Below are 24,514 nucleotides of genomic sequence, written 5' to 3'. Positions count from 1 at the left end.
ATAAAAAGGAATACAGTAGACTGGTTCAACTCCACTTATTTTGATTGTTATTCACTTAATTCGGTCTTGGCCAATGCCCATACATATCTACGGGGCAAAGATTTTTTTTTACTCATGAAATAGACCGACGGAAGACACATGAACATCCGTTAACTCGAACTCAGATATGTCGAAATATTGGTCAACTTTTTCCACACCGCGGTGTCAACCCTATCTGTTTTTCACCCTTTATCTCAAAAAGATTCACTCTTTATTTCACCCAGATATTACGAAATTTATACAGCAAAAAACACCAGGAAGAAGTCACTACCCTAAGGTTTCCATACTTTGTGTGCAGCTGCGTTATCACCAAAAAGTGAAAACAGAATTTTCCGGCCACGACAACTTCCAATTAACGACTTCAACAAATTTTGACACGTGCCTTGTGGTTGCCTTGTGGTTGCGTCGGGTTGTGCACTATTTCGCACAAGAAGCCCCAACATGGCCTCCGGTGAAGCGTGCCTCTGCACCTTGCGCCGAGCCGACCAACACAGAAGGAGCAACCAGCGCCCAACCATGTTTTGCCCCACAAACAAGGGGCGGGGGCAAATTCAAGATTGCCTTACAAAATGCCTCATGATATTCTTTAGTGCTTTTTACTGCACATTACATGCATATTATCCCAAGCCTTTCTGTAGTGCCTTTGGACCCTGAAAGTATGTTTATAAGTGAATCGGTAATTAAATTCAAGAGCAAGGCAGGAACACTCGCCTGTGGGCCGGTCTTCCACAGGGTGTGCTGGGCGTCGAGCACGGCTGTGTCGATGGTGACCGTGTGCAGGCCCTGTCCCGCGAGCGCAACCAGGAACTGGGCCTGGAAGTAGTCGTTGTGCGGCTGCACCACCTCGCTCAGCTGCACAACGTCGCCGCCACCTCCCGCCGAGCTCTGCGCAGAGGAAACAGAATCGGTCAGCTCGCACATGCTGACCGGTGGCCACGTGCCCAGCAAACCAGTTCTCTCTTCTTTTTTAGTTGCCTTTAGTTTATTGCAAAAGCAAATATATGGACACTCCAGGCAAATTGCCGCCATTGTTGTCGGCATTGGTGTCGCTGTGATGTTCTGTGGTAAGACCAAGTGTGATAACGTGGCCGTGCGCCGTATGCTGTGGGTGCGAGTGAAAGCGTGTAAATGAAAGCGTGTGAGGGTTACTGAGAAGGGTGGTGGCTCAACCTTGCATGTGCGAGGGAAGAAGGCGGGGAGGAAGCGTGCAGTCTTAGATCATGCGCAAATTAGTAGGGGTTGGAGGGGGGGCTGCGTAGTGCACGGCTGATTGTGGCCATGCGGGCCCGATCTTGAAAGCAATCTGCAGTGGGTACAGTGTCTAGGCGCACTGAGCACTGATGGCTTTGCGTGCGCCGTGTTCTTGCCGCTCAGTTCGCGTTGAAGCGAGAGGCAGCACAAAGGGCAATTCGCTCGCTGCTGCTACTGCTCTTTCCTCGTGCCAGTGTTTTGACAGCGAGTGTCTGCGGTCATCGATTGAGATGTGTTCGTGCGGGTGACACCACGCATGTTAATTTAATTAGTAAGCTAATGTTTACCAGTTTATACGGCCAATAAAACTACTATTGTCACGTCGCAGAGCTGTCTACTATTTGCTATCGCAATCGATGCTTCGCCTTTCGGACGAAACTGCAACCTTTTTTTCGTTACTTCATTATTTTATTCCTCACCTGATTAACCTAACCTACTCATTTTTTTTTTCTTTTTTATTGTGGTACATAATATCAATATGAATGCTTTGTGTTTATTTACACTGAAACCATTTAACCTGAAACCTTAATTATAGCAAATACTGTAATACTATAACAAAGTGAATCACAAATGTGTCGCCACAACATCGCCATGTAATACAGTCACTTATATAGATACCGGTTTTAACAATATATCAGTTATAACAACGAGAATCTGCTGCACCGTCAACTTTTGTAAGTTTTCTATGGTAACCCACTTACTACAATGCACCCATCATCAGTAATAACGATGAAGTCTGGCTACTGGGTGTCCACGCCGAAGGTGAATGGAATCCGAAATCCTTGAAAAGAAAAAAATTCCAGCCGCTGCACGCCGTCGTGCGCTGTTTTCCAGCCTTCTCCGCATCGCCAGCCTCGCGCGCCTCTCTCCCTTAGCCCTTCCACCCCTCCGAACAGGAAGCTCTACACCGCGCCGCCCTCCGAAACACGAATGGACCACGCCAACTGCGCTTATAGCCGATATCGCGGGCGCCCGGGGTCTAGGCCGCTGCTCCCCGATTGCGCGCTGGCCCCTCATTCTGTGTAATTCTGCCAACGAATTAAGTCGCTCCGTGCTTGTCTTTCTTGGTTGAAGTCGTTCCGGGCTACGTGGTTTCTCAGCCTCGTTTGACTTGCCCCTGAAAGGATGGCTGATCCGCTCACTGATCATCGGCAATGCACGACGTTGCCGGTGAAAAGAAAGCGCACCGCTATAGATTTGGAGAAGAAGTGCTTTTAACCGATGAGGCTATCGTCTTGAATGTGCTTGCATCGGATAGCGACGGCAGCCATGACGCGGTAGGGCAGTCTGCCTCAACGTTGTCCTGACAGGAGGCCCTGCATATGATTCAGCCCCTCCCGAGGCTTCGTTTTGGCGAGGGACCTTCGCGAGAGAAGGATGTTGGCAAGCTTCACGTAAAGCAAGCAAAGCCGACAGACAAGGGGTTTTCTCGTGCAAGCCAGTGGAATCGGCATCACCCTTCTGCAGAGTGCGGGACCGGCGGCTACCAAGGCACTCCAGAGCCAGCCAGCGACGTCGCAAACGGTAGCTGCTGGGTGCAAACATGCCCAGCAGCTCCCGCTCCCGCGCTCTACACAAGGGTGACGCCGATTGTGCGTGGCGAGATGCTTGTGGCTATCTCACCCCAGCGTTTCTTCTGGATTTCTCAAGCTGAAAGGCTGCTTCGGCAACCTTCTCGCATTTTTTAAAAGACCCCTTTTGAGGCCACCAAAGATGCCTTGGCAGAGCTCGCATGTCACTTGCCGCCCGTCAGCCCGCTTTGTAGTTGTTATAGCAGTGTCATTCTGGGAACGCTGACAGTCGCGGCTTGTTAAACATGATTGGAAAGCGCAGGAAGCAGAGTTGAATAATTAAACGAGTCAACACAATCAGCAGCTGGATGGCGGAAGATGGTGGGAGGGGGCACTGACCTCCCTGCCATTATAGTTTTCTCACAACAGCTCTTCCATTCCCCTATTTTGATTTTTTTGCATGCAACCCAGTTGTAACAATTATCGGTTATAACAACGGAATTTTTGTGGCACTTGAATGTTGTAATAAGTGGGTTCGACTGTATAAATATATGCTTATCTAATATCAGATAAAATGAACATACTTTATTTTTCGTGTATACTGCCTATAAGCATACCTGCCAACCTGGGAACTTTACAATTATTCATCACTAATTACTAGGGGAGCGTGAACATTTGCACACCCCTACTAATTACTATTCACTTAAACTTCGCTTCGAACCAAAGAGCAATATTCGTAAAAGCCTAGTTGGCAGGTAGCACAAGAGCAGCTGACAGGGCTGAAAACAAAACACTTTCAGCCACATGATCCGGTATGAAGGCTAGCATACATTCAGTGTTGAGCACACTGCTTCAAAGGGCATTGCCATGTTTAATGATGGAGTATGGCAGACACCACATCACAGAGCCCGTTAAATTATGCACATTTATGCTGTGGAAATGCCACATTGAAAAAGTAGCTTCAATGGCTGTGGCTGCTGTGTCTGTCCATGCGTATGCTGGAACAGTTCCTGCTGAAAGTTTGAAGGACTTTCGCTAAATGCAGGAACCCACGATTACTTTGCCATGATTATTCAGATCTAATGCAGGCATTGCTAGGGTGAGCTTGATTCCATCACGCTAAATTTTTCGGTAGCAGTGACCAATTCCCAACTCAGTTTTTTTTCTTACGAGAGCGTTTTGCTGGCACAGATGGCAATTAACGACTGCGAGAAATTGCTAGTTGATGCAGCACATAGCAGCTGTGCCTACACAAATAAATGGTGTACACCTGGGACAGCGCCTTGATAATACAGACAACTGTAACTGGCAGCACTCAAGCAGCGCTGGTGGAGGTATAAACTGTAACGAAGCCACCACAGTAGCCTGATAACATGGTGCTCTACACCTAGCGTTCGTGCCGAAAATGCTGGTGATTTGTCTGCTTTTGAGTTAGTGCATATTCTGTCACCTATGAAGTACACCAGCCAAACAAAATCTGCATAAATGTGGAACATACATACGCAGTGAAGTTGTGTGATCCAGTGTTAGCATCAACAACGGGGTCACAGGTGCTGCATTTACACAACCATCCTTTGTTCCCAACTTAATGCCAAGATTGCTCTCATGTGTCTCACTGTTCTCCTCACACGTAGTCCTATCCTGTGTTCGGCACGATAACAACAGCATGCGCACTGCTACCATCTACAGACTATCCGTGCAACTGGTGCTCACCCATACCACTGCCCTCTCATCACACCAAGAATGCCATTATTAGAAGTATCTATACCGGAAACGCACTTTGGGGGAAAATGAGAAAAATCATCATCATCCTCCATCTGCCTATATGTCCATTGCAGGATGAAGGCCTCTGCCAGCGATCTCCAATTAAAGCTGCCTTGCGCTACCTGATTTCAAGTTACGCCTACATATTTCTTAACTTCATCGCACCACCTAATTCCCTGCTGTCTTCGACTGTGCTTCTCTTCCCTGGCATCCATTCTGTAACTGCAATGGTCTACCAGTTATCTGCCGTACACATTACACAGAATGCCCATCATCATTTTCCCCTCTTAATCTCAACTAGAATATCTTGTTCGCTCTCAAATCCACACTGCTGTCTTCCTATCTCTTCATGCTACACCTAAAATTTTTCGTTCCATCACTCGCTTCACAGTCGTTTAACTTCTTCTCAAGCTTCTTTGTTAACCTTCAAGTTTCTGCCTTGTATGTTATAGTAACGGTAGAATGCAATGATTTTACACTATTCATTTCAAGCACAGTGGTAAGCTGCTGGTCATGACCTGTTAATGCCTGCTGTATGCTGTCCAACCCCATCCTTATTCTTCGGTAAATTTCCTTGTCACTAGGGTTGGCAATATCAATGAACAATTAATCGATTAAAAGTATCCTGCAATACGATTAATCTTCACTGATGTCTACCTTTCACTTAATCGATTAGACATGACCGATTAATCGTTTAGATTCTAGAGTTTGACAGGAGTGGCGTGAAAATTTCGAAATCGTACTAGAATGGCAGAGCATGAAGCAGGTGTGGTAGAGCGACGATCGACCGTTAATCCTAGTCCCAAGTGATGCCGAGCCGTGTGCTTCCCCTCTCTTCACCCACACCGCACATGCCACCCGAAGCCGGAGGCTTGAAATGTCCTTGCAATTCAAGGCACACTATAGCGACCCAGGCATCGATCGTCGCGTCACTCCCAGTCCACTAAAGGCGTGGCACAGCATTCGTGACAGTTTGGAGCATGTATTTGACATAGGGATGGAGTTCCTGTCGATTCCAACAAATCTATCGCATCCGAGCATCTTTTCTCGCATGCTGGTTGTGTGGCCATTCAAAGAAGGTGTCGGCTTCACCCAAACATCCCAGCCAATTGACATTCTTTCGCCTTGTAGAAAAGAGCATGTTTCTTATAATGCTAAACCAGTAATTTTCTTTTCCCCTGCGCATACTGCAATTTCTTACATATTTTAGTTGGACTTCACTTTTCACTTTTTTCTTATTCCTTGTTTAACTGTGCTGTACAGGGATTCATTAGTGCCATGTGCTTTTTTTAATTCTAATAACATATATATTTAATAACATATCTTGCTTATCTTTTCAAAGGCCACTAGTGCCAACTCTATTTAGCCTTCAACAAATTAAAGATTATTCTTTATCAAACTTTATACACTTGTATTTCTAACTTGGTTCCACCTGACAAACTTTAAATTTTGGTCGTACAAAAGTAGATATAACTGCGTTTAACTTTTTCTAATGTGCCCAGCAAAAATTTTGATTAATCAATTAATCTATGAAAAATGCTGCATCGAAAGTGATTAAGTGATTAAAGGCTAAAACGATGAATGATTAATCGTTAATCGAAAAAAAGAAATTACTGACCATACCTACTTCTCAAGATCAGGGTTCTGTGTGAATAACTAACCTAGATAAATGTACTCTTGCACAGACTCTAAAGGCTGACTGCCAATCGTGAATTCTTGTTCTTTTCGGCAGGCTATTGACCATTACCTTTGTCTTCTGCATATTACGTAATCTTCAACCTCGCTCTTACACTTTCTCGGTTAAGGCTTTCAATCATTTGTTGCAATTCATCCCCAGTGTTGCTGAACAAGACAATGTCATCTGCGAACTGCACATTGCTCAGATAATCACCATTGATTCTCACTCCTACTCCTTGCCTTTTAAGCATGCAGTGAATAGCACTGGAGACATTGAGCCTCTTTGCCTGACCCCTTTCTTGATAGGTAGGCAATTTTCTGCTTTCCTTGTGGAGAATTTAGGTCGCTGTGGAGTCTCTGTAGGTATTTGCTATTGCGAAAAATATTAGTGCGCAGCCAACCTTGGTGTCCGATGCAGCGTTCTGGCTCCGGCCGGGTGGCGTTGTGGTGAGGGAGACAAGCACCTTGTGGACGGTGCGGGCGGGTGACCCCGGTGGTGACCGGTGCTGCACCACGCCCTCGACTCGCAGCGCCAGCTGTGCCTGCTGTGCCAGGAACAGGGGCTCACCCGTGCCTTTCTGCTGGGGAGACACTGCCAGCTGCGTGTAAGCACGGCACAGCGGGTCAAGGGACAATCACGTGACATGGCCGTACAGATATTCATGTAAAGCCATGCCAAGGCTTGGCACAAAGTTAAGTATGCAACGCACAGGTTGGGCTCTTTGATGCTCCACTGACTTAATGCAGTGCACAAATTGAACAAAAGTCTGCGTTGCTCGGCCCCTGTCCTTTGTTCAATTTGCGCGCTACAATAAGTCAATGGAGGTATGCAAGTACTGGTAAGACTTTGCCATAAAGCATGAAACCACAAGATGATGGCACCTCAGCAACGTATAACTAGACACCTAATGAATTGATTTATTGATTGCATATTAATGAAGACAAAGAAAATGGAGAGAAAGAAACACATGGTGGCAGAAGTGGAGAAGAGAAAGATGTGCAGTCATGGGAACTACAACTGCCTCCTGCGTTAAAGGCACCTGAACTGTTCCAAGGCCAAGCAATGGTAAAGAGATTTTGTTGTGAGTAAGGGGCAAGGCAGTGGAATGAATTCAGCAGTAACGAGTTTGGAAGATGAGCAGAAAAAGAGAGACGCGAGTTCCGTGGACTCGATGGCCCTGCTTTTTTGGTGCACATTCTGCACGGTCACACAGCCATGCACAGTAGAATGTGAGGTGCTGGGTAATCCAAGCATCGTCTAAGAATGTCGCCAGACTTTCATATACGTGAGCTCGACGTTTGGCTGTGCCTGTCGTGAAGGGGAGAGCTGCCGTCGTGTCAGGTCATGGCTTACAAGCTATGTTATCTCTTGGTGCAACAGAAATGAAATCCATAGAGCACAACAGCTTAACCCTTTGAAGGTTTTTGCCGTATCCGTACGGCGGCGGTTTTCTGTCCCGCAAGGTCTTTGCCGTACGGGTACGGTTTCGATCCTCCGTTTGAAATTTCGCGCCATAATGACGATGCATGCTCACCGGGAGGTGCTGCCACCTTTTAGGACTTACAAGAAGCGTTTGACATTTGTGCTACCTTCTTGCGGAGATAAACAGAACTGATTTCTAGTTTCAGCGCGTGCGTCGCCCAGACTGCGCCAACACCCCTTTCGCGGTTTCGGTTTCACCGCGTGATCGCAACGGAGGCGCGCGAAACGTGATTTCTCTCTGACGGCACTCTCTTGCAGGGGCGGCGGAAGTTGATTTCTATCTTGATTGACGCTGTCTTAGCATGTTTATCAGCGCCGCTCACGAGGTATTCTCGCTCTCTGCGGCAACGCGCTTACGCGGTTTCGGTTGCGCCGCGTGATCGCAACGGAGGTGCGACAAACGTGAGTTTTCTCTCTGTCGGCACTCTCTTGCAGGGGCGGCGGAAGTTGATTTCTATCTTGATTGGCGCTGTCTTAGCTTGTTTGTCAGCGCCGATCATGAGGTATTCTCGCTCTCTGCGGTAACGCGCTTACGCGGTTTCGGTTCCGCCGAATGATCGCAACGGAGGCACACGAAACGTGAGTTTTCTCTTTGTCGGCACTATCTTGCAGATGCGGCGGAAGCTATTTCTACCTTTATTGGCGCTGCTCTTAGCTTGTTTATCACCGCCGCTCACGAGGTATTCTTGCTCTCCTTGTTTACTGAGTTTCCGTGGAGTTCTTCAGATGCACGGCAAAGCGGCAATGTGGCCGAACGCACTGCCCGTTCTCTTGACACCGACAGTGCCAACACAATTCGTCGCCCCAAGAGGAGAACAGACACGCGTTTTTGGTGTGCAGACTGCGATAAGGTGCTGTGCGTAGAACCGTGTTTCAAGGAATACCACACTCTGAAATATTATTGAACATTTGGAGTTCTGAGCGATGCCGACATCAAAATACTGTCTCTAATTTTTTTTCACTATTTATTCCCGACTTTATACATTTTGTACATACAATATCCGCAATAAAGTAATTTTACCATCTGGGAAAGTTTTTTTCAAAATAATTCGACCTTCAAAGGGTTAATCACAGCCTTATGTGTGTACTATCGAAAACATGATCACTGTTACAGAATACTACCATGCTTTATGCAATGCAAAAATTACATGGTGAGATTTTAGTAATTAAATTGTATATTCTAGAAAAATTACCTTTGAATATTGAGTGAAATACTTAATGAGTCAAACCTCTATATAAAAACATGGGTATAACGAATTGGATATAAAGTACAGCATTGACATGAATCTAACGCACACTTTTTTCCAAAGGAATGGGTCCGAAATTTGTCTGTGCATGACAATCGAATTAACTGCCGTCGTGACTTTGGCAATAGCCTACCATCAGAGCTGCCAGATGCAGCATCAAGCTGACAGAGCACATTTTCGTGAAGGTTGCTGCGGGCATGGCTGTGGGTTCATTTTGTGCTCGACGGTCAATCACTTTCGGAGATTTTGCACGACTCCGCACAGGATGCATAGGTGCATATGGCTGACACAATTTCTGGCGATGTGCCAAGTTTGCTATATTCGCACAGTGCCAGCAATGATCTCGGCCGCATACTTCAACAAGTTCAATGCAGAGGCACGAAAAATCTCGTGAACATGATAGCAGTATCTCTAAACGTAATCGCTATAACATATACCGCACCCGAGTGCTTGGTATCTGTGGCCAACGAAGCGCAAATGGTGATGACGACACACCACTTTCGTGAAGGTAAAATCTGCATGTCTAGTTTCTTGTGAGTGCAAACGTGGGGAGCATGCTTTACATTTAAACAAATTAGATCGGGTGCATATTACATTCAAGTGCACCTTTTTTTCTTACTTTATATCTCGGAAAACTGGGGGCATGTTAGAATCGTGTATGTACAGTAAGTATAAAATTTGATTGGTCATGCTTCAATTCAATGGAGTACTCTTCTGCTGTAACAATACAAAAAATGTGGGACCAGACCCAGTATCAGTTATAGTAAAGGAAATTTTTTTTGCACATGCCTCAAGTATACATTCAATCAGCAGAATTGTCTAATACAGTCGCTGACTGACTGTTTGATGCCTAGTAGGTGTAGGACCCTCAGTCGCGATTGAACTAACCAATAAATTGAAATAACCAATCGAATTAATGAGTCTACTGTACCAAGATACACCAAACATATCTCTGTGGCTATTGACTGTACTAACATAAATGAATTATTCAACAGTTTAGAATAACGAATGAAACTGTGAAGATAATTTATTTTTACTAAAAATTTTGAATATTTGCACATCCCTTGTTGTGATATACAAGTGCCTGGAAATAGCTATTAACAACATTTATGCATAAAAGAGGTTAAAAAGTGATACGGAATTTACATTTGAACTTTTGCCATAGCAGATGCTGTGCAGTGCATACTTCGTGAAATTGCGCACAACTGATTTGGTGTGTGGCCCAAATTCACCTTCAGCTGAGCCTCTAGGTGCCCTCTCACGTACGCAGTGCTTCTAAGCTACAGAAGAAACAAGCGTCCACTCTGCTTACAATTATTTTTTTTTTCCAGAGTTTAGGAAAGCTTTGCATTCATTAGCATCCCAGCTACACCGCTTGCAATCCATTTAAACTGCGAGCCATGCTGGTTGTATAGCTTGATAAAGAAAATGCAGTACAAGGTATTTGAAAGAGCTTTTTTTTTTGGGGGGGGGGGGGGGGGGGGGTAACAACGTTCTTGCCTTGACAATGAAGGCGAGGGCCAGGATAAACAACTGCCTCACTGTGTGTTGCTTTTTAATGGTAGCACTATTTTTCTTCCTCATGCTTCTGCGCTATGAAATCTGCGGTGTCCATGCAGCACTGGTGGCCGATCACAAGGATGAGCTGTGCCAATTACTTCTCTGCCGGCATTTCACAGCAGAAGGATGCCTTGCACACCTTTTCCCCATAAAACTTCATGCAACATTCATAGGCAAATTTGTAAACTTTCCGAAAATTAAGGAGAGTTGGCAGCTATGCGCTCGTATTGTTTGTCACTTGTCTTCTGGCCTGTTTTATGCTGCCTGTAGCCACGGTTGTATTGCTTCAAAAAACTTGTGAATGGAAGCATGTGGTTGATGCCCAGTACCTTGATTGTGGTAGCCTGCAGGGCTTGGAAGAAGAAGCGTGGCAAGCACGGGGCCACCAGCACCAGCTCCTGGCTCAGCCGTTCCACCAGCTGCACCTGCTGCTCGTGCGACACAAAGAATGGAGACAGTCGTCCCTTTATGCCACTGAGCTTGCTAAGGAAAGCTAAGCTGTGTGTCCCAGAGGCACAAGTCAACAGAATAAGTGGATACTCATCCTTACTCACCCATATTCTTTAGAGCAGTGTACTCACTTGCATTCAACACTCTCACTCCTGCTCTTACTCGTGCACAGACATACTTGCGTACACTCACACACATTCACAGTTGCTTCTTTCTATTCACCCTCACCCGCCCATGTTCATACTAACATCTACTCAACCTCACCAGCACTTATATTCAAATCAATCAAATCAAATCTATCAAATCAAAATTTATTCCAACATACAACCGACGTTGAGGACCGTGGACAAAAAGCCAGCAAGGCATGACGTGGTCCATGGCCCCGTTTTAAAGGCAGCAACAAAACAACAAAGGATAAACACAGTTTAACACAAGAAAATACAGTTGAACCTGCTTATAACGAATCTCCATATAACGAGTTCCTGGATATAAGTTTTTCTATTCCCCACCGTTACTCCATAGAAGCACATGTATTTGAGACCTCCACGTAACGAAGCGGCAGCGGGAGACCCCTTCGAAATAACGAATTTTCTCCGCCGACAACCTAGAGATTTCGCCCCAAATTTTGTCATTTTTGTGCGAGCAGCAATCGGAAGCACCTTCTTCGCCACTACGGAATGCGAAGCGGCGGCGCGCTTGGCGCACTCGAATTCACGGGGACTGCAAGGCGAGAGCGAGCGCACGTGTGCGTGCATGCGAGCATGCGCGAGGCGGGCCTGCACCCCTCGACCCGGCGATCTTGCCGCCGCAGGCGTGACCTTTCCCCCTGCCTTCATTAAACCTGATCCAGCCACTTGCTGCAGTTGGCCTAGCCCGCCAAGCCGGCACTCTCCTTTTCCTGTTGATGTTGCCGAAGGAAAAAAAAAATGTGTTTTTTTTTTTCAACGCGCTGGCAGCGTCACTCTTTGGTTACTGCGCAAGTCTCTGCGCTTCACTTCACTAACATGACACTAGGTGACACTATAAGATGCTACGACGTAGGGTGCCTCGATGTCAGCGCCGCCTCCCGACGGAGTAGCGCGGATCGAGGCACCCTACTACGACGTGATCGTGTCGCTCGCTCTTCGTGTCCGATGCCTCGCGCTTGTGCGAAACGACACGTGTCCACGCATCCAGTAACTGGTGTGACATTCCAAGGATGAGTGCTTCGACGAAGAAATGCAAGATATTGACCTTGTCTGCAGTTCGCTTTGAAGATAAGCCTGCGTGGGCACACACTTTTTCCACATCGCAGATTGCTTTCAAGATACGGTGGCCGCCGCCGAAGTAAACGCTTCCCTTTCTCGCCTCCCCCACCGTGCCTAGCGCAGAAGCGCGCTCGCCTCCGCCCCTCCCCCTTCTCCCTCGCGCGCGGGAGATTGAGTCGGCTGACCCCCGCAAGCTTTCACTCGCACACACCGCATACGGCGCGCGGCGACGATGTTGCCGTGTTTGGACTTTACACGGAACCTCAAAGAGACGTTCACGGTGACGGCACAAATGCGCTTCACAGTAAAATGTGCTTCTGCGCGGTTACTACACCGACGGCGATAGCAAATTCGCACCTCCTACCGGCAGCTTCTCCGTGTTACCGGGAACTTATCTCTAAGGCCATGCTTTTGTGTGCGGCAATCGGCAACAGCTGTACAAGCAGGAAATACGTCATGGTGGCCATGTTGTAAGTTTACTATCGCTGGCGACTGTCGTCCGGCGTCGCAACTCGAGAATCGAACGTCTGCGCACATGAGATTTTGCCGATTTTGTGCCTATGCGTGTAGAACAAGAAAAATAGTACGCACTAACCGTTTGGTGGGCAATGAGCGACTACGGCTTAAGCGGTCAGCCAATACATGGGGTTCAATGGGGCTGGGTGGGGGAATCTTTGTGACTACGTTTAAACCACAAGTACGCATTAAGCGGGTACGTATTAACGAGGTTTGACTGTACTACCCTTACTTTGTATCCTTACTTCGTCTGCTAATTTGCTGTCGCAATCGATGCTTCGCCTTTCGGGCGAAACTGGGACTTTTTTTGTTCATCGCAACTTTAGTGTATTGGGAGTAAATCTTGAGCGAGAGTACATACGGTAAGCGTTTCTCTTTCGAATTTTGGTGCCGAACCTGCATATAATGAAATCCTCTTTATAACAAAGTTATTCGGGAATTTGTCAATTTCGTTATATCCAGGTTTAACTGTAGAAAAATAGAATGTCCACACTAACTGTGAAGCCATTACCAGGATTACCATGAGGAAGTAAAGCACATAACGTAAAGCATATGACATACATATTGAGTAATTTTTTTAGAAGTACAGCTAGTACTTACACAATTCATTACCAAAAAAAAAAAAAAAAACTGAACAACAGTCACAAAAAATGCAACACTATATACACAAGCTTTATACAAAAGCTTTATAAAAGCTTCTATGGGACACAATATATGTAATATTTTATACAGCTTCATATGCAGAAGGTCTTGACACGCATAGTACAAAGGGAAAACAAAAATAATTATTATACAAGAAATACACTGCATCAAAGAAAGAATGTTTGCATATGCACTTGTATTTATATACATGTTTATACTAGCACAAAAAATAAAGCATTATGTTATGTTTGCCTTGTTTAAATGGTAAGGAAGTCGAAAACGTAGCATTTGATAGGTATAATTTGTTCTACACCTCGGTAATGCCCACATTTCCAAGCTCCTTGTATTGACCGTTTTATGCTTTGGTACCAAGTTAGATATACGTTTTAAGGTGTTGTTGCTTTTTTTTAACACTGGTTGTATAGCTTCGTATTAACATATTTTCGTAAATGTTGGGCATAGATAGCAAATTCAGCTTTCCAAATAAACGTTTGTACCCGCATCCACTCAGACTTGCCAACTCACGTTCACACTACATCCCCTCAGACTCATCGTCACTGACTTTTATTGATACACTCGCATTAACCGGCAGCACTCATGCTTGTACATAGCCACGTCCGATCACAGCCTTCGTCACTCACTCACACTCTATCCCACGTCTGTGAAATCAGTGTGGAGAGAGTACGCTCACAAGTGAACACGCTGTCCTATGCGCAGAGTACACGACAGAGCATGGAGCGGCACGTCCTTGTGCTACAAGAATTAATGGTTCTATGTACAAAACCAACCATGGAGTCGTTGGCCCTGAAGATGCCACTACGCTACAAGAAAAGCTTGCACCCTTTTGGCACCCTTAATAATCATCATCTATCTCGAGTGTCTTTCTTTTCCTCAACCCCGTGAGCTCTGTACTTCCAGCTCACGAACGACATGCGCATCATCGGCGTGACATCCCGAGAGAAAAGTAGACAGCGCATAGTTTTTAAGAAAGGAAATGTAAGCCAGACGGGTGACGATTATAGTTCGGGGAGAAGATACACCCCAGAGGGTGTAGACTTTTTTTTTTCTAGAGTGCACAGAAAAGCCTCACCTGTGGTGTGAGGGTGTTCTGGTGGCGCAGGTCGCGCAGCCAGAGCAGCCCCCGGTGTGCCGCCTCGAGGAGCCGGTGCTCGCTGAGCGAGGTGGAGCCGGAGCTCGGCTGTTGCTCCATCCACATCAGGCTGCCACCTTCCTCGCTCGAGCTGAAGATGAAGAGCACAACGGCGGGCATCGAAACAATAAGCTGCACCACTACTATGGAATAATGAAATATTCAATCAATGTGAATACACCACTTCTTCTTTCTGAGGTTTTACGTGCCAAAACCAGTTCTGATTATGAGGCACGCCGTAGTGGAGGGCTCCGGATTAATTTTGACCACCTGGGATTCTTTAACGTGCGCTACAACGCAAGCACACGGCCGTATTTGCATTCCGCCTCCATCGAAATGCGGCCGCGGTGGCCGGGATTCGATCATGCGACCTCGTGCTCAGCAGCCCAACACCACAGCCATTGAGCAACCACGGCAGGTACAGCCGACTTCCGTTAATTATAACACGACGGTACCAATGAGTAAATTATTCGGTGGGTTGAATGAAAAAAGAAGCAGAAAACACACCAATACACATTGCTGATTCCTATGGCAAGTACATTTGGCCCGATTCTACCAAGTTCTTGAATCGAACGTATACCCCCACTTTTTATGGGTTCAAAGCAGAAAACAACACGTAAATATGACATTAGGATTAATGATGATGATATGTGGCGTTTGATGGTGCAAGGGCCAAGTGTGGCCAAAGAGCGCCAAGGCAGTAATGATGAGTGCTCAATGGACTAATGGTTCATGTGATGTGGCTCTATAGAGGCCTAAAACTCAGAGCTGTAAATTGCTTAAAATATATAGGAATTAAAAATATGACAGTGACTGACGTGGGGTATGCTATGAGTATGAGATGTGTAACGAGGTTGTGAGAGCATAAGATGTATTTAAAAAAATGAAATAGCACTAGAGCCTCACTGGGTCCCTTGAGTACAAGGGCCCAGAGGCATGTGCTATAAACAAGGGTTCACATCGCAACAGCGGCCTCTCGCAGGAGGCCGTGCTACGAATTTCTTGGACAGAATAGGTTGAGGGTATAGACGTCATTCAAGAAGGCTAAAACGGATTTCATTTCGAATAGTGGTTCTCTGCCTAGAAACAGTGCCAGGTGAAGCGGTATACACTGCCTATATGCTAAAGGGAAGTGTCTTTTCCTCTCGGTTTGTGTTTCGCGACGTTCCAGGAGGACATGCTGAACACTGAGGGTGTCCTCACATCTACTACACATTGGAGGTTCACCGCCAGTCAGCAAAAAACTATGTGTACCATAAGTGTGCCCTATTCTGAGACGAGAGAATAGGACATCACTTCGTCTTGAGTTGGCCAGTGATGGCCAGTACCCTAAATGTGGCTTAACCACGTGAAGCTTAAGGATTTCAGCGTCCCACTCATGTTGCCAGTAGGTTCGGAGATTGTTCCGCAAATATGGCTTCAGGTCTATAACTGGAACAGCTATGGACGTGTTGCAAGATTTTGTATCTAAGGAAGTTGCCATTTGGTCTGCTAGCACGCTACCTTCAATACCTCTGTGTCCAGGCACCCAGCATACCGTTACATGTTCGCCAGAAGCATAAATAGTACATAGGAGAGAGAAAAGATCTACAATTACTGGATTTCTATGTTTGCAGCATGACATCAATGTTTTAATGACGCTTAACGAGTCTGTGTATATGACCGCCTTATGTAGTTTTAACTGCTTGATGTGTTTCGCAGCGCACCATAGTGCATACGCCTCTGCTGTAAAGATGCTTGTATGATGGTGAAGAACATCTGACTCCGAATAGGATAGGCCGACGGCCGCATATGACATTAGGATTAATAAACAACATAGAAATTTAACATGCACCCGATTTTTTAGCAAGAAAAACATAGTGGCATGCCTCCGATTATGGCATTAAACAAAATTTAACCAGACGTTACCTTCACAGAATGAAAATGTATTAGTAAATGTCCATCACTCTCGGACAGCACTTTATCGCTGTCTATGAAAAACCACAACATGTCGTCCTCCGTACAGTCCATAGCATGTTTAATATTTTGCATTTATCAAACGTATCTGCAACAATATGAAACGGGATGATGACCCACACCTAGAATAACCATTTCGCTAGTTTGACCTGTGATGCACGCCCTTGTCCGGAATGCCAAGAAAACGTGATCCAACTTGTTGTCACCAGCTTAACATGTAAAATAACTTATTGTTTGAATGTGCTTTTGTAATCAGGCTCAAAGAAGTGCGTCATCATCATCATCATGCTGTGCGAGAACTTGTTCTGTCGTAATATATGGCGACATCTTATGATGACATTATGATCCATTGGCAACCACTGTCAGCCATTGTCATCTTGTGATGGTAAAATGGCGATGACACTGGCTAGTTTGGCTCTGACAGCAGGCTGTTGCATAAGCCAGTAATGAACGAGAAGAAAGGGAACCGAGGGGCCGGATTTTATTAATAATATCATAAGAAGCCAACAAACAATGACACCAAGGACAACATAGGCGAAATTACTTGTGCTTACTAAATGAATTAAAGAAACGATAAATGAAAATAAAAGTGGATGAAAAAACAACTTGCCATAGGTGGGGAACAATTCCACGTCTTTGCATTATGCGTGCAATGCTCTTGCCATTGAGCTACCGTGGCACCGTTTTCCCATCCACTCTCCGGGGTATTTATGTTTTACAACTAGAACTAACCTTGGGAGTGTTAGCCAGCGCCACCACTCACAAACCTTCATGGCGGATGTGGAACATCCTTTCTGCCACAGGCATCACGAGTACGTGATCTTTTTTAGGTGATGGCAACTGGTCAATAAACCCACACATGCTACCTGAAGGCATCAATGTTGCCGGATTCGAGCGGCAGTGCTGGAACAGCCCAATGCAGGAAAGCACTCACAGGTTTAGGCCCGGTTTCACCAGATAGCCACCTTTTTATCAAATCATTTTTTATTGCGATGGCAATCATATGGTCACTTCAACCGAATTTCTGCCGTCGTCGTCGCCGTGAGGTTCCGTATACAGTCCAAGGGCGATAAAATCGTCGCTGCGTGCTGTATGCGCGAGCAAAAGCGCGGGGGGGCCGCGTGCTATCACAGAGAGCGAACGAACGACGGAAAGCAAAAGCGACCGTCGCGCGAAAGGCCGTGGGGGTATGGGAGGGAGGGAGGGAGGCGGGGCGACGCTGCTACGGCACCAAATGCGTATCTTGCAACCGGACGCAAGGGGAACTGGCCACTCAATCTCCCACGCGTAAGCAAGAAAGCGGGAAGGCAGCGCGGGAGGGAGGGGGCGGGGGCACAGCTTTCACTCTGCCAACAACCGCGCTCGTACTTTGCCCGACTGTGGCGGTCGCCCGCACCATCTCTTATCTCCACACGGCTCTGACCTTTGTATGTGCTGTGCATTTGCCGCTCAGTTTCTGTTGAAGCGATAGACCGCATGAACCTTCGCCCGCTACCGCGACTCTGCTTGCTGCCAGTGTTTTGACAGTCGTTGTCTGCGGTCCTTCAGTGTAATCTATTCACGTTTGCTTGTGCGCGCTGACACCACGCTTGTTAATTCAGTTAGTAAGCAAATGTGTCCAAGTTTATGCAGCCGATAAAACTACTATCCCTACTCCGAATAGTGTCACCTTCTACTTGGGAGGCGGAGAGTTGCATACATGCGCTACTCTCGATGGAGGAGACACGACTGGCAGCACAGCAAACAAGGATTTCATATGTACAAAGACGGTAAAGGCACGTGGCACATAAACTAAAACTATAATTCAACAAAAGTCTTCACTCGAACTCAAACAACAAACTCAGATTAACTACAAACTACTTAAACAGAACTATCTCAGTTTCGGAGCCTAGCTCCGCCTTGAAGTCTCTCAGTCAGTCCTAGCGCAGACTCGTCAGAGTCTGGCCACCCTGGATTCGGCCTAACTGCGTCGCAATCAGGGAAGTGCGGATTCTTACGTCAGTTTGAAGTTCTTGTAGAGTCCACGTCGATCTCGTCCGAAGCATTGCGGGTGCCATAGTTGCCGACACCTCGCGGTTCCGTCGACCTGGCCGGGAACGTGGCTGGTGCCCCGGTAGCCGCCGCTGATGTGTCACTCGCCGGGTTAGGCCTCGCATCTTGTTCGTTCGGGTTGTCGCTGATGCCGTAAATTGCCGACGACTCGCGGTTCCGTTGACCTGGCCGAGTGCGTGGCTGGAGCTCCGGTAGCCGCCGCTGATGTGTCACTTGCCTAATGAAGTGTTCTTCGCCCTCCGACGATCTGCGAGGTGGCCCGGTGCCCCGGTGATTATCGGTTGAACGGGCTGGGCTGAGGAAGAGGGATTCTCGAGAAGAAGACCGGAACCACCGTGAGCAGCAGTGGCCGGTCCCAGGAGCTTCGTCCGGAAGTCTCTGAGGACTACAGCTACACCTGGGCCTTGCCAGTCTCACGACTTCGTGGCCGGGCCCTCCGCTCTCCCGTCAGAGCATGGCTGACGAGGCGACCTTCCAGCTCAAGAGCCACGTCGATAATACTGCTTCAATGCTTCTCTCTTGCGGATTACACCTCGGTTCGCGTGCCTCGCGCGCTCACGCCGTTCGGAACGCTCCACGAACTTCTTCGTCCTCTTCTCTCGCCACGGGCGGCCTCTTACATGTGACAAATAGCTCTCTACTAAATTGCTATCGCAATTGATGCTTCACCTTTCGGGCGAAACTGCGAAATTTTTTTTTTAAATTCCGGAACCGCATGACATCGTTTATGGGTGTAAACAAGTACAGTTAGAAGCACTCCATGCAGTTTGAGTTTGGTTCCGTGTGTACTTTGTGCGACACATTCTGGTGTCTGTTGGTCCTCTCCATGATGCTCACAGCCATAAGTTCACATCAAGCGAGGTATCTTCCTGTGATGATGTGTCCATTCGTCGGGTGAGCGATAACGTTTAACATTTGTTAGCCGGTGAAAAGTGGTCACCCGAGAAAGAAACAAGTACACGTATCAATATATATGTCTCCCTCCTCTTGAGTGTGCCTTCAGCACTGCGTATGTTGTCCTTGGTGTCATTGTTTGTTGGCTTCTTACGATATGATTAATAAAAATCGGGCCCCTCGGTTCCCTTTCTTCTCCTTCATTACATAATGAGGGCTTGAATCCGACAACATTGATGCCTTCAGGTAGCATATGCGGGTTTATTGACCCGTTGCCTTCACCCAAAAAGATCACATACTCGTGATGCCTACGGTTAGTTCTAGTTGTAAGACATAAATACCCTGGAAAGTGGATGGGAAAATGGCGCCGTGGTAACTCAATGGTAAGAGCATCGCATGTATAATGCGAAGACGTGGGATCGCTCCCACCTGCGGCAAGTTGTTTTTTCATCCACTTTCATTTCCATTAATATATCATTTCTTTAATTCAATTAGTAAGTACAAGTAATTTCCCTGATGTTGTCCTTGGTGTCTTTATTTGTTGGCTTCCTTTGATATGATAAGCCAGTAATGCGGTTTTTTGCATAGGCTTGCACCACCCAAACATGAATTTCTTCAAAAAGAAAAGCGTACTTTAAAATTAGGTAAACACTGTAATACCATATTTATTCGAATATAAAGCAAGTTTTTTTTTTCTCGGAATCCTTAACCTCAATGTCACCCCCCACCTTGTACGTGAATTTTGCCTTTAGGTGTGGCTTCACGGCATTACGAATTTCTTCTCATAGTGTGGCTTTAGGGTAGCGCATGATGCTACACCCAAAAAAAAAAAAATTATCAGATAACTCACACTCCGTGCGGTGAAGCTCCCTTCCCCCCCAATTTCATAGTCACCATTTCGTGTTCTGGCAGTGTTAGTAATTCAGCATTTCAGGCAATCCCTGCCGAGACTGAATAATCCATTGACTACACTATGTTGCCTTATATTAGTGTGCATACTTAAGCTTTTTTTTTTCTTGCCTCTCCAAACTGCACCCTCGCCTTACAATTATGACCGTCTTATAATCGAATAAATACGGTAATTCCTTGTGAGCTAACATTTTTTTCATTGAAATCTTCCTCCGGCAGGGCAAAAATAACTCTCTTTGATGGGAAATGATGTGTGCGCAATCCATTCTCCGTACTCCAAGTGCCGCCAAGACAAATGTTGCCGCTGTTGGAGTCACCATTGACCAGTCAAGTTTGAATTCTCTGACAAAGGCCAATTTCAGGATGGATATAATCAAAGTTTGACCCATAGAAATGCATGGCTGCCGGCTGGGACTTTCAGTTGAGATTGAATTACCAAAAAATGAAATTAACTGGAGTTGAATTAACAGAAGTGTAGTGAATACTACAAATGAACTATGCAAGCTTTAACACGTGCGATTAGTCGGTACAGCTATCACAGACAAAATGAAGCAGATGGGTCAGAATTTGAGATTCTATCAGCTGACTTGTTTCAGTGCCTTCACTTTCATCAGTGAGAAATGCCCAGTGGGTCAAATGAAGAAAAAATTGTGCACTATAATGAGCAAGCAGTACAGCTATTACTAAATATTCTTTGCAATTAGGAAGCAAATTTTCTTTTCTTTGCTTTTAGATTTTCTTCCTGATAGGCGCCCTGGATGTTGTGCAGGATGTCAAACTAGAGGACTCACTTGATGCCCTGATTGTACTGGGAGATGCGGTCGATGGCCTGCATGACCAGCAGGGCGTTCTGCTGCAACCTGGTTTAGGATCAGGGGTCAAGGGGCCAAACATACAGCATGCCATCACAGCGCAGATAAACGGTGGTCTTTTAGGGAAACGCAGTCAAGAACAGTGGAGAAATAGGTGGTATGATCAGACTAGAAAATTTGCAGATTTACAGATGATTCAGCTGGCGTGAGAATGGGTTAACTAGAAATCATTGAGAGAGGCTTGTGGTGATGTGCTAGGCCTAACCAATAACGCTGACAGTAGCACTTCCCTTTGTTTTATTCCTTTGTCCTCGTCTATCACACTACCTTTAGATCAAGAAGACCTAGGCAAGCTGCATTAGATAACGACTGCACACACAATGGTCCCTTTGAGAATGTTTCAGACAGCCTACAAGGAATTTCAGACAGTTGAGCAAGGAATTTGCTCAACTGTCAGCCAGGCAAGGATACAGTTGGACGTTGCGCAGGGTGCCCGGGTCTGCGTCAAACAACGTCTGGTACAGCACCCCGTACTGGTCGGCGAGGGACTTGAAGTCACGGGAACACTTGCGCAGCTGCGGACATAAAGAAAAGAACAAATGGGATGACTAACATGGTCAATGTCAAGGAGCAGAATGTTTAAGATGTACAAGTACAGTGTAGACTGCTCATAATTTAAGTCCTGGAGTCGCGAACATCCGCAACATAAGTGGTACCGCACTATAACCCAAACAACGATTTTCAAGGCCTGCATATATTCCAAACATGTAGACCAAGCAGCCGCACGTATCTGAGAATCGAAGCATGCGACCAGGAATTCTGCATCCACCGAAATTCACGAACGTTGAAAGGTTAATGTCCAAATACCCGCGGTTTTTGCACGAAGCAAAGTAATAATAATAATAATAATAATAATAATAATAATAATAATAAAAACGCAACCGAAATTTCAGGCGCAGTACAGTGTCTCATATTATTTCTCGGACTAATCGGGGTATGCACAGTGTTGAAAACATGGCAGCCGCGGAACCAGTTGCCAACATTCGAGGGTTGCCCGTGCCCTCACTTTCGTTATCAGAGTGATTTCTCTGCTTTCCATGTGTCGTACAGCTAATGCAACGCATTTTGTTGATTCAGCACCAAACCACAACTTTGGTCACTGACCGGCATGCCATCGTGGGAAGCTCGCCCTTGATACTATGTTCGTACCCATGGACGATCACATAGATACTACACATGCAATCACGTGCACAGGCTGAACTGACAGTAATGCGTACGAAGCGAAGTTTGGTTCTTCAAGCAATCAGCCGCGGCAAATACTGCAAATGCCTACCAAGTTTGTATGTGCGCACATTGGTACCAACGGCGGAAGCTGAGAAGTGCACATAAAGCCTAATAGCTCTCAACTAAATTTGTAGAACACTGCTCAAACTGACAGCATCTCACGTGCGATATCTGCACTTCACGAGGTGCATCGCGACGGGCGCACAGAAACTGAAGCCGCGTTCAGTTGAAAGTGCACCGCTGATAAGCAGAGCCAAGCAAAAGGCTTCTCTGTTGCCTAGGCAATCACCGCGCGTCCGCCGCTGTTATTTTATGCTTTTTTCGTTCGTTTGTTCTGCGTCTCATGCTCCTCCTCCGCATGTTGACTCATGCTCCTCGTCCCCTTGTTGACAAGCGTGCTCGCTACCTCGCTTGTCGGTGAGATTTTCCCGCAGAAGCCACATTATAACCGGTATTTCATTTTGCGTGGCTGCACTGTAAGCGGTATGCGTATATATGGGGTTCTATGGGAGGGTAAACGGGAGTCAGAAAAGGCCGCGTTGTAGCCAGTTCTGAACTATAAACGGTTACTTTATAAGTGGTATTATAAATTATGCTGTCCCCTGAAAATAAGATGTCGTTAGAAGTTAGTACTGTGTGCGCACTGTGTCCCTTCTCCGTGTCCACCATGCAGGTTCCTTTACACTGAACACTTTCACGACGAAATATCAGCAAGGCAAAATCACGAATCTGGTGCCTGCTTCACCTAAGGTCAAAGTTATGAACCCTGTCACACATAAAAACATACTGAGTAAATATGCAGCAGTTGCTTCTAATGAGAGTACTTCTGCATTTCAGTGTCAGGATAGGGAAAATGGAAGCGCGATGCAATGACGCAGGATAGATGGGATGACAATGGAGATGACAAGTTGAACGTACACTCCCTTAAACCTTGTTGAAACGAGGACACTCAGATACCTCACATAGTGAAAGTTAAAAGGCAATAGCCTAAATATGTGTGCAAAAATATCACAACTGACAACTGCAAGAGCAAACTTTTTTACCTAAAAGGGCTAACTTGATATATAAAAACGGAGCAAGAAACTGTCAGCGCTTCCATTGGGGTGGAGATGGAAGATCAGCGAAGCTGTACTAAGGTGGGAATTATGCATTTCCAACTATGACTATTAAGATGTGATGGTGTAGTTGGTTATTTGAACTATTAAAGAATGAGAAATATATATGATTCGGTGGTTTCCATTTATTTAGTCACCACAGGGATCATGGCCTTGTGGTCGCTATGGTACACCGCCATAGGGTGTATGGCAAAGGTTGGCATGTTTTTCATAAACACGTAACCAACGCCACGCGCATTCGGTGCGAACGCAGGCAAAATGCCGCCGCCGTCGACAACAGTTCTGCGCGTTATTTGTGTGACCGCACACAACCGTTGTCGTAACGCTGGCATGAGCAAACGTGCCAGCAGCAGCGAGCGAAGGTTCATGCAGTCAATCGCTTCAACAGAAACTGAGCGGCGAAAGCACAGTGCATACAAATGTAGGAGCCGTGTTGCAGATCGCTTTCAAGATATGGTGCGCGTGACCGCCCAGAGCTGCGCAAAGTACAAGTTGCTCGCAGAGCAGAAGCCACAACCCCTCCTTCCCGCGCTGCATTCCCGCTATCCTCCTTTCGTGTGGGAGTCGCCACTTACCCTTGCGCCCGCTCACAAGATACGCATTTGGTGCCACAGCTAAATGTTGCCTCCCCTCCCTCCCTCCCGTCTCCCCACGGCCTTTCGCTCAAAGGAAGAAGTCACGTTTGCTCTCCGCCGTGCGTTCGCTCCCCGTAAAAGCGCACGTCCCTCGTGCGCTTTCACTCGCACATACAGCATACGGCCAATGAGAGTTTTTTTCTACATCCGGACGCGACCATCGAAGACTGAGCCCTTAACAGCGTCGCTGTAAAACCTTGCACTCGGCCGCGCAACGCTTGAAAAAGCGAAGCTGGGTGATTTTCTGGAAGTGCGGGCGCACTTTTTGTCTTATTACTCATGTAGATGATAATTTCTCGCACGTCTTGGACTTACGGCCG

At 46.4% G+C, this 24,514-nt stretch overlaps 1 protein-coding gene across 1 annotated transcript in view; it reads right to left on the bottom strand.

Moving 5' to 3' along the window:
• The window catches only part of LOC119453820 (integrator complex subunit 7-like), an 84,876-nt gene that overhangs the window by 856 nt on the left and 59,506 nt on the right, over positions 1-24,514 (bottom strand). The window contains exons 14-19 of the mRNA XM_037715861.2: positions 21,632-21,735; positions 21,140-21,208; positions 14,478-14,628; positions 10,862-10,960; positions 6,644-6,841; positions 751-924 (exon numbers count right to left, since the gene is read on the bottom strand). Coding sequence (XP_037571789.1) covers positions 751-924; positions 6,644-6,841; positions 10,862-10,960; positions 14,478-14,628; positions 21,140-21,208; positions 21,632-21,735 — 795 coding nt within the window. The remainder of the gene's footprint in view (positions 1-750; positions 925-6,643; positions 6,842-10,861; positions 10,961-14,477; positions 14,629-21,139; positions 21,209-21,631; positions 21,736-24,514) is intronic.

Source organism: Dermacentor silvarum, chromosome 5 (assembly GCF_013339745.2).
Source record: "Dermacentor silvarum isolate Dsil-2018 chromosome 5, BIME_Dsil_1.4, whole genome shotgun sequence".
NCBI classification, from domain to species: domain Eukaryota; kingdom Metazoa; phylum Arthropoda; class Arachnida; order Ixodida; family Ixodidae; genus Dermacentor; species Dermacentor silvarum.
This window is presented reverse-complemented; position numbering and strand designations above follow the sequence as displayed.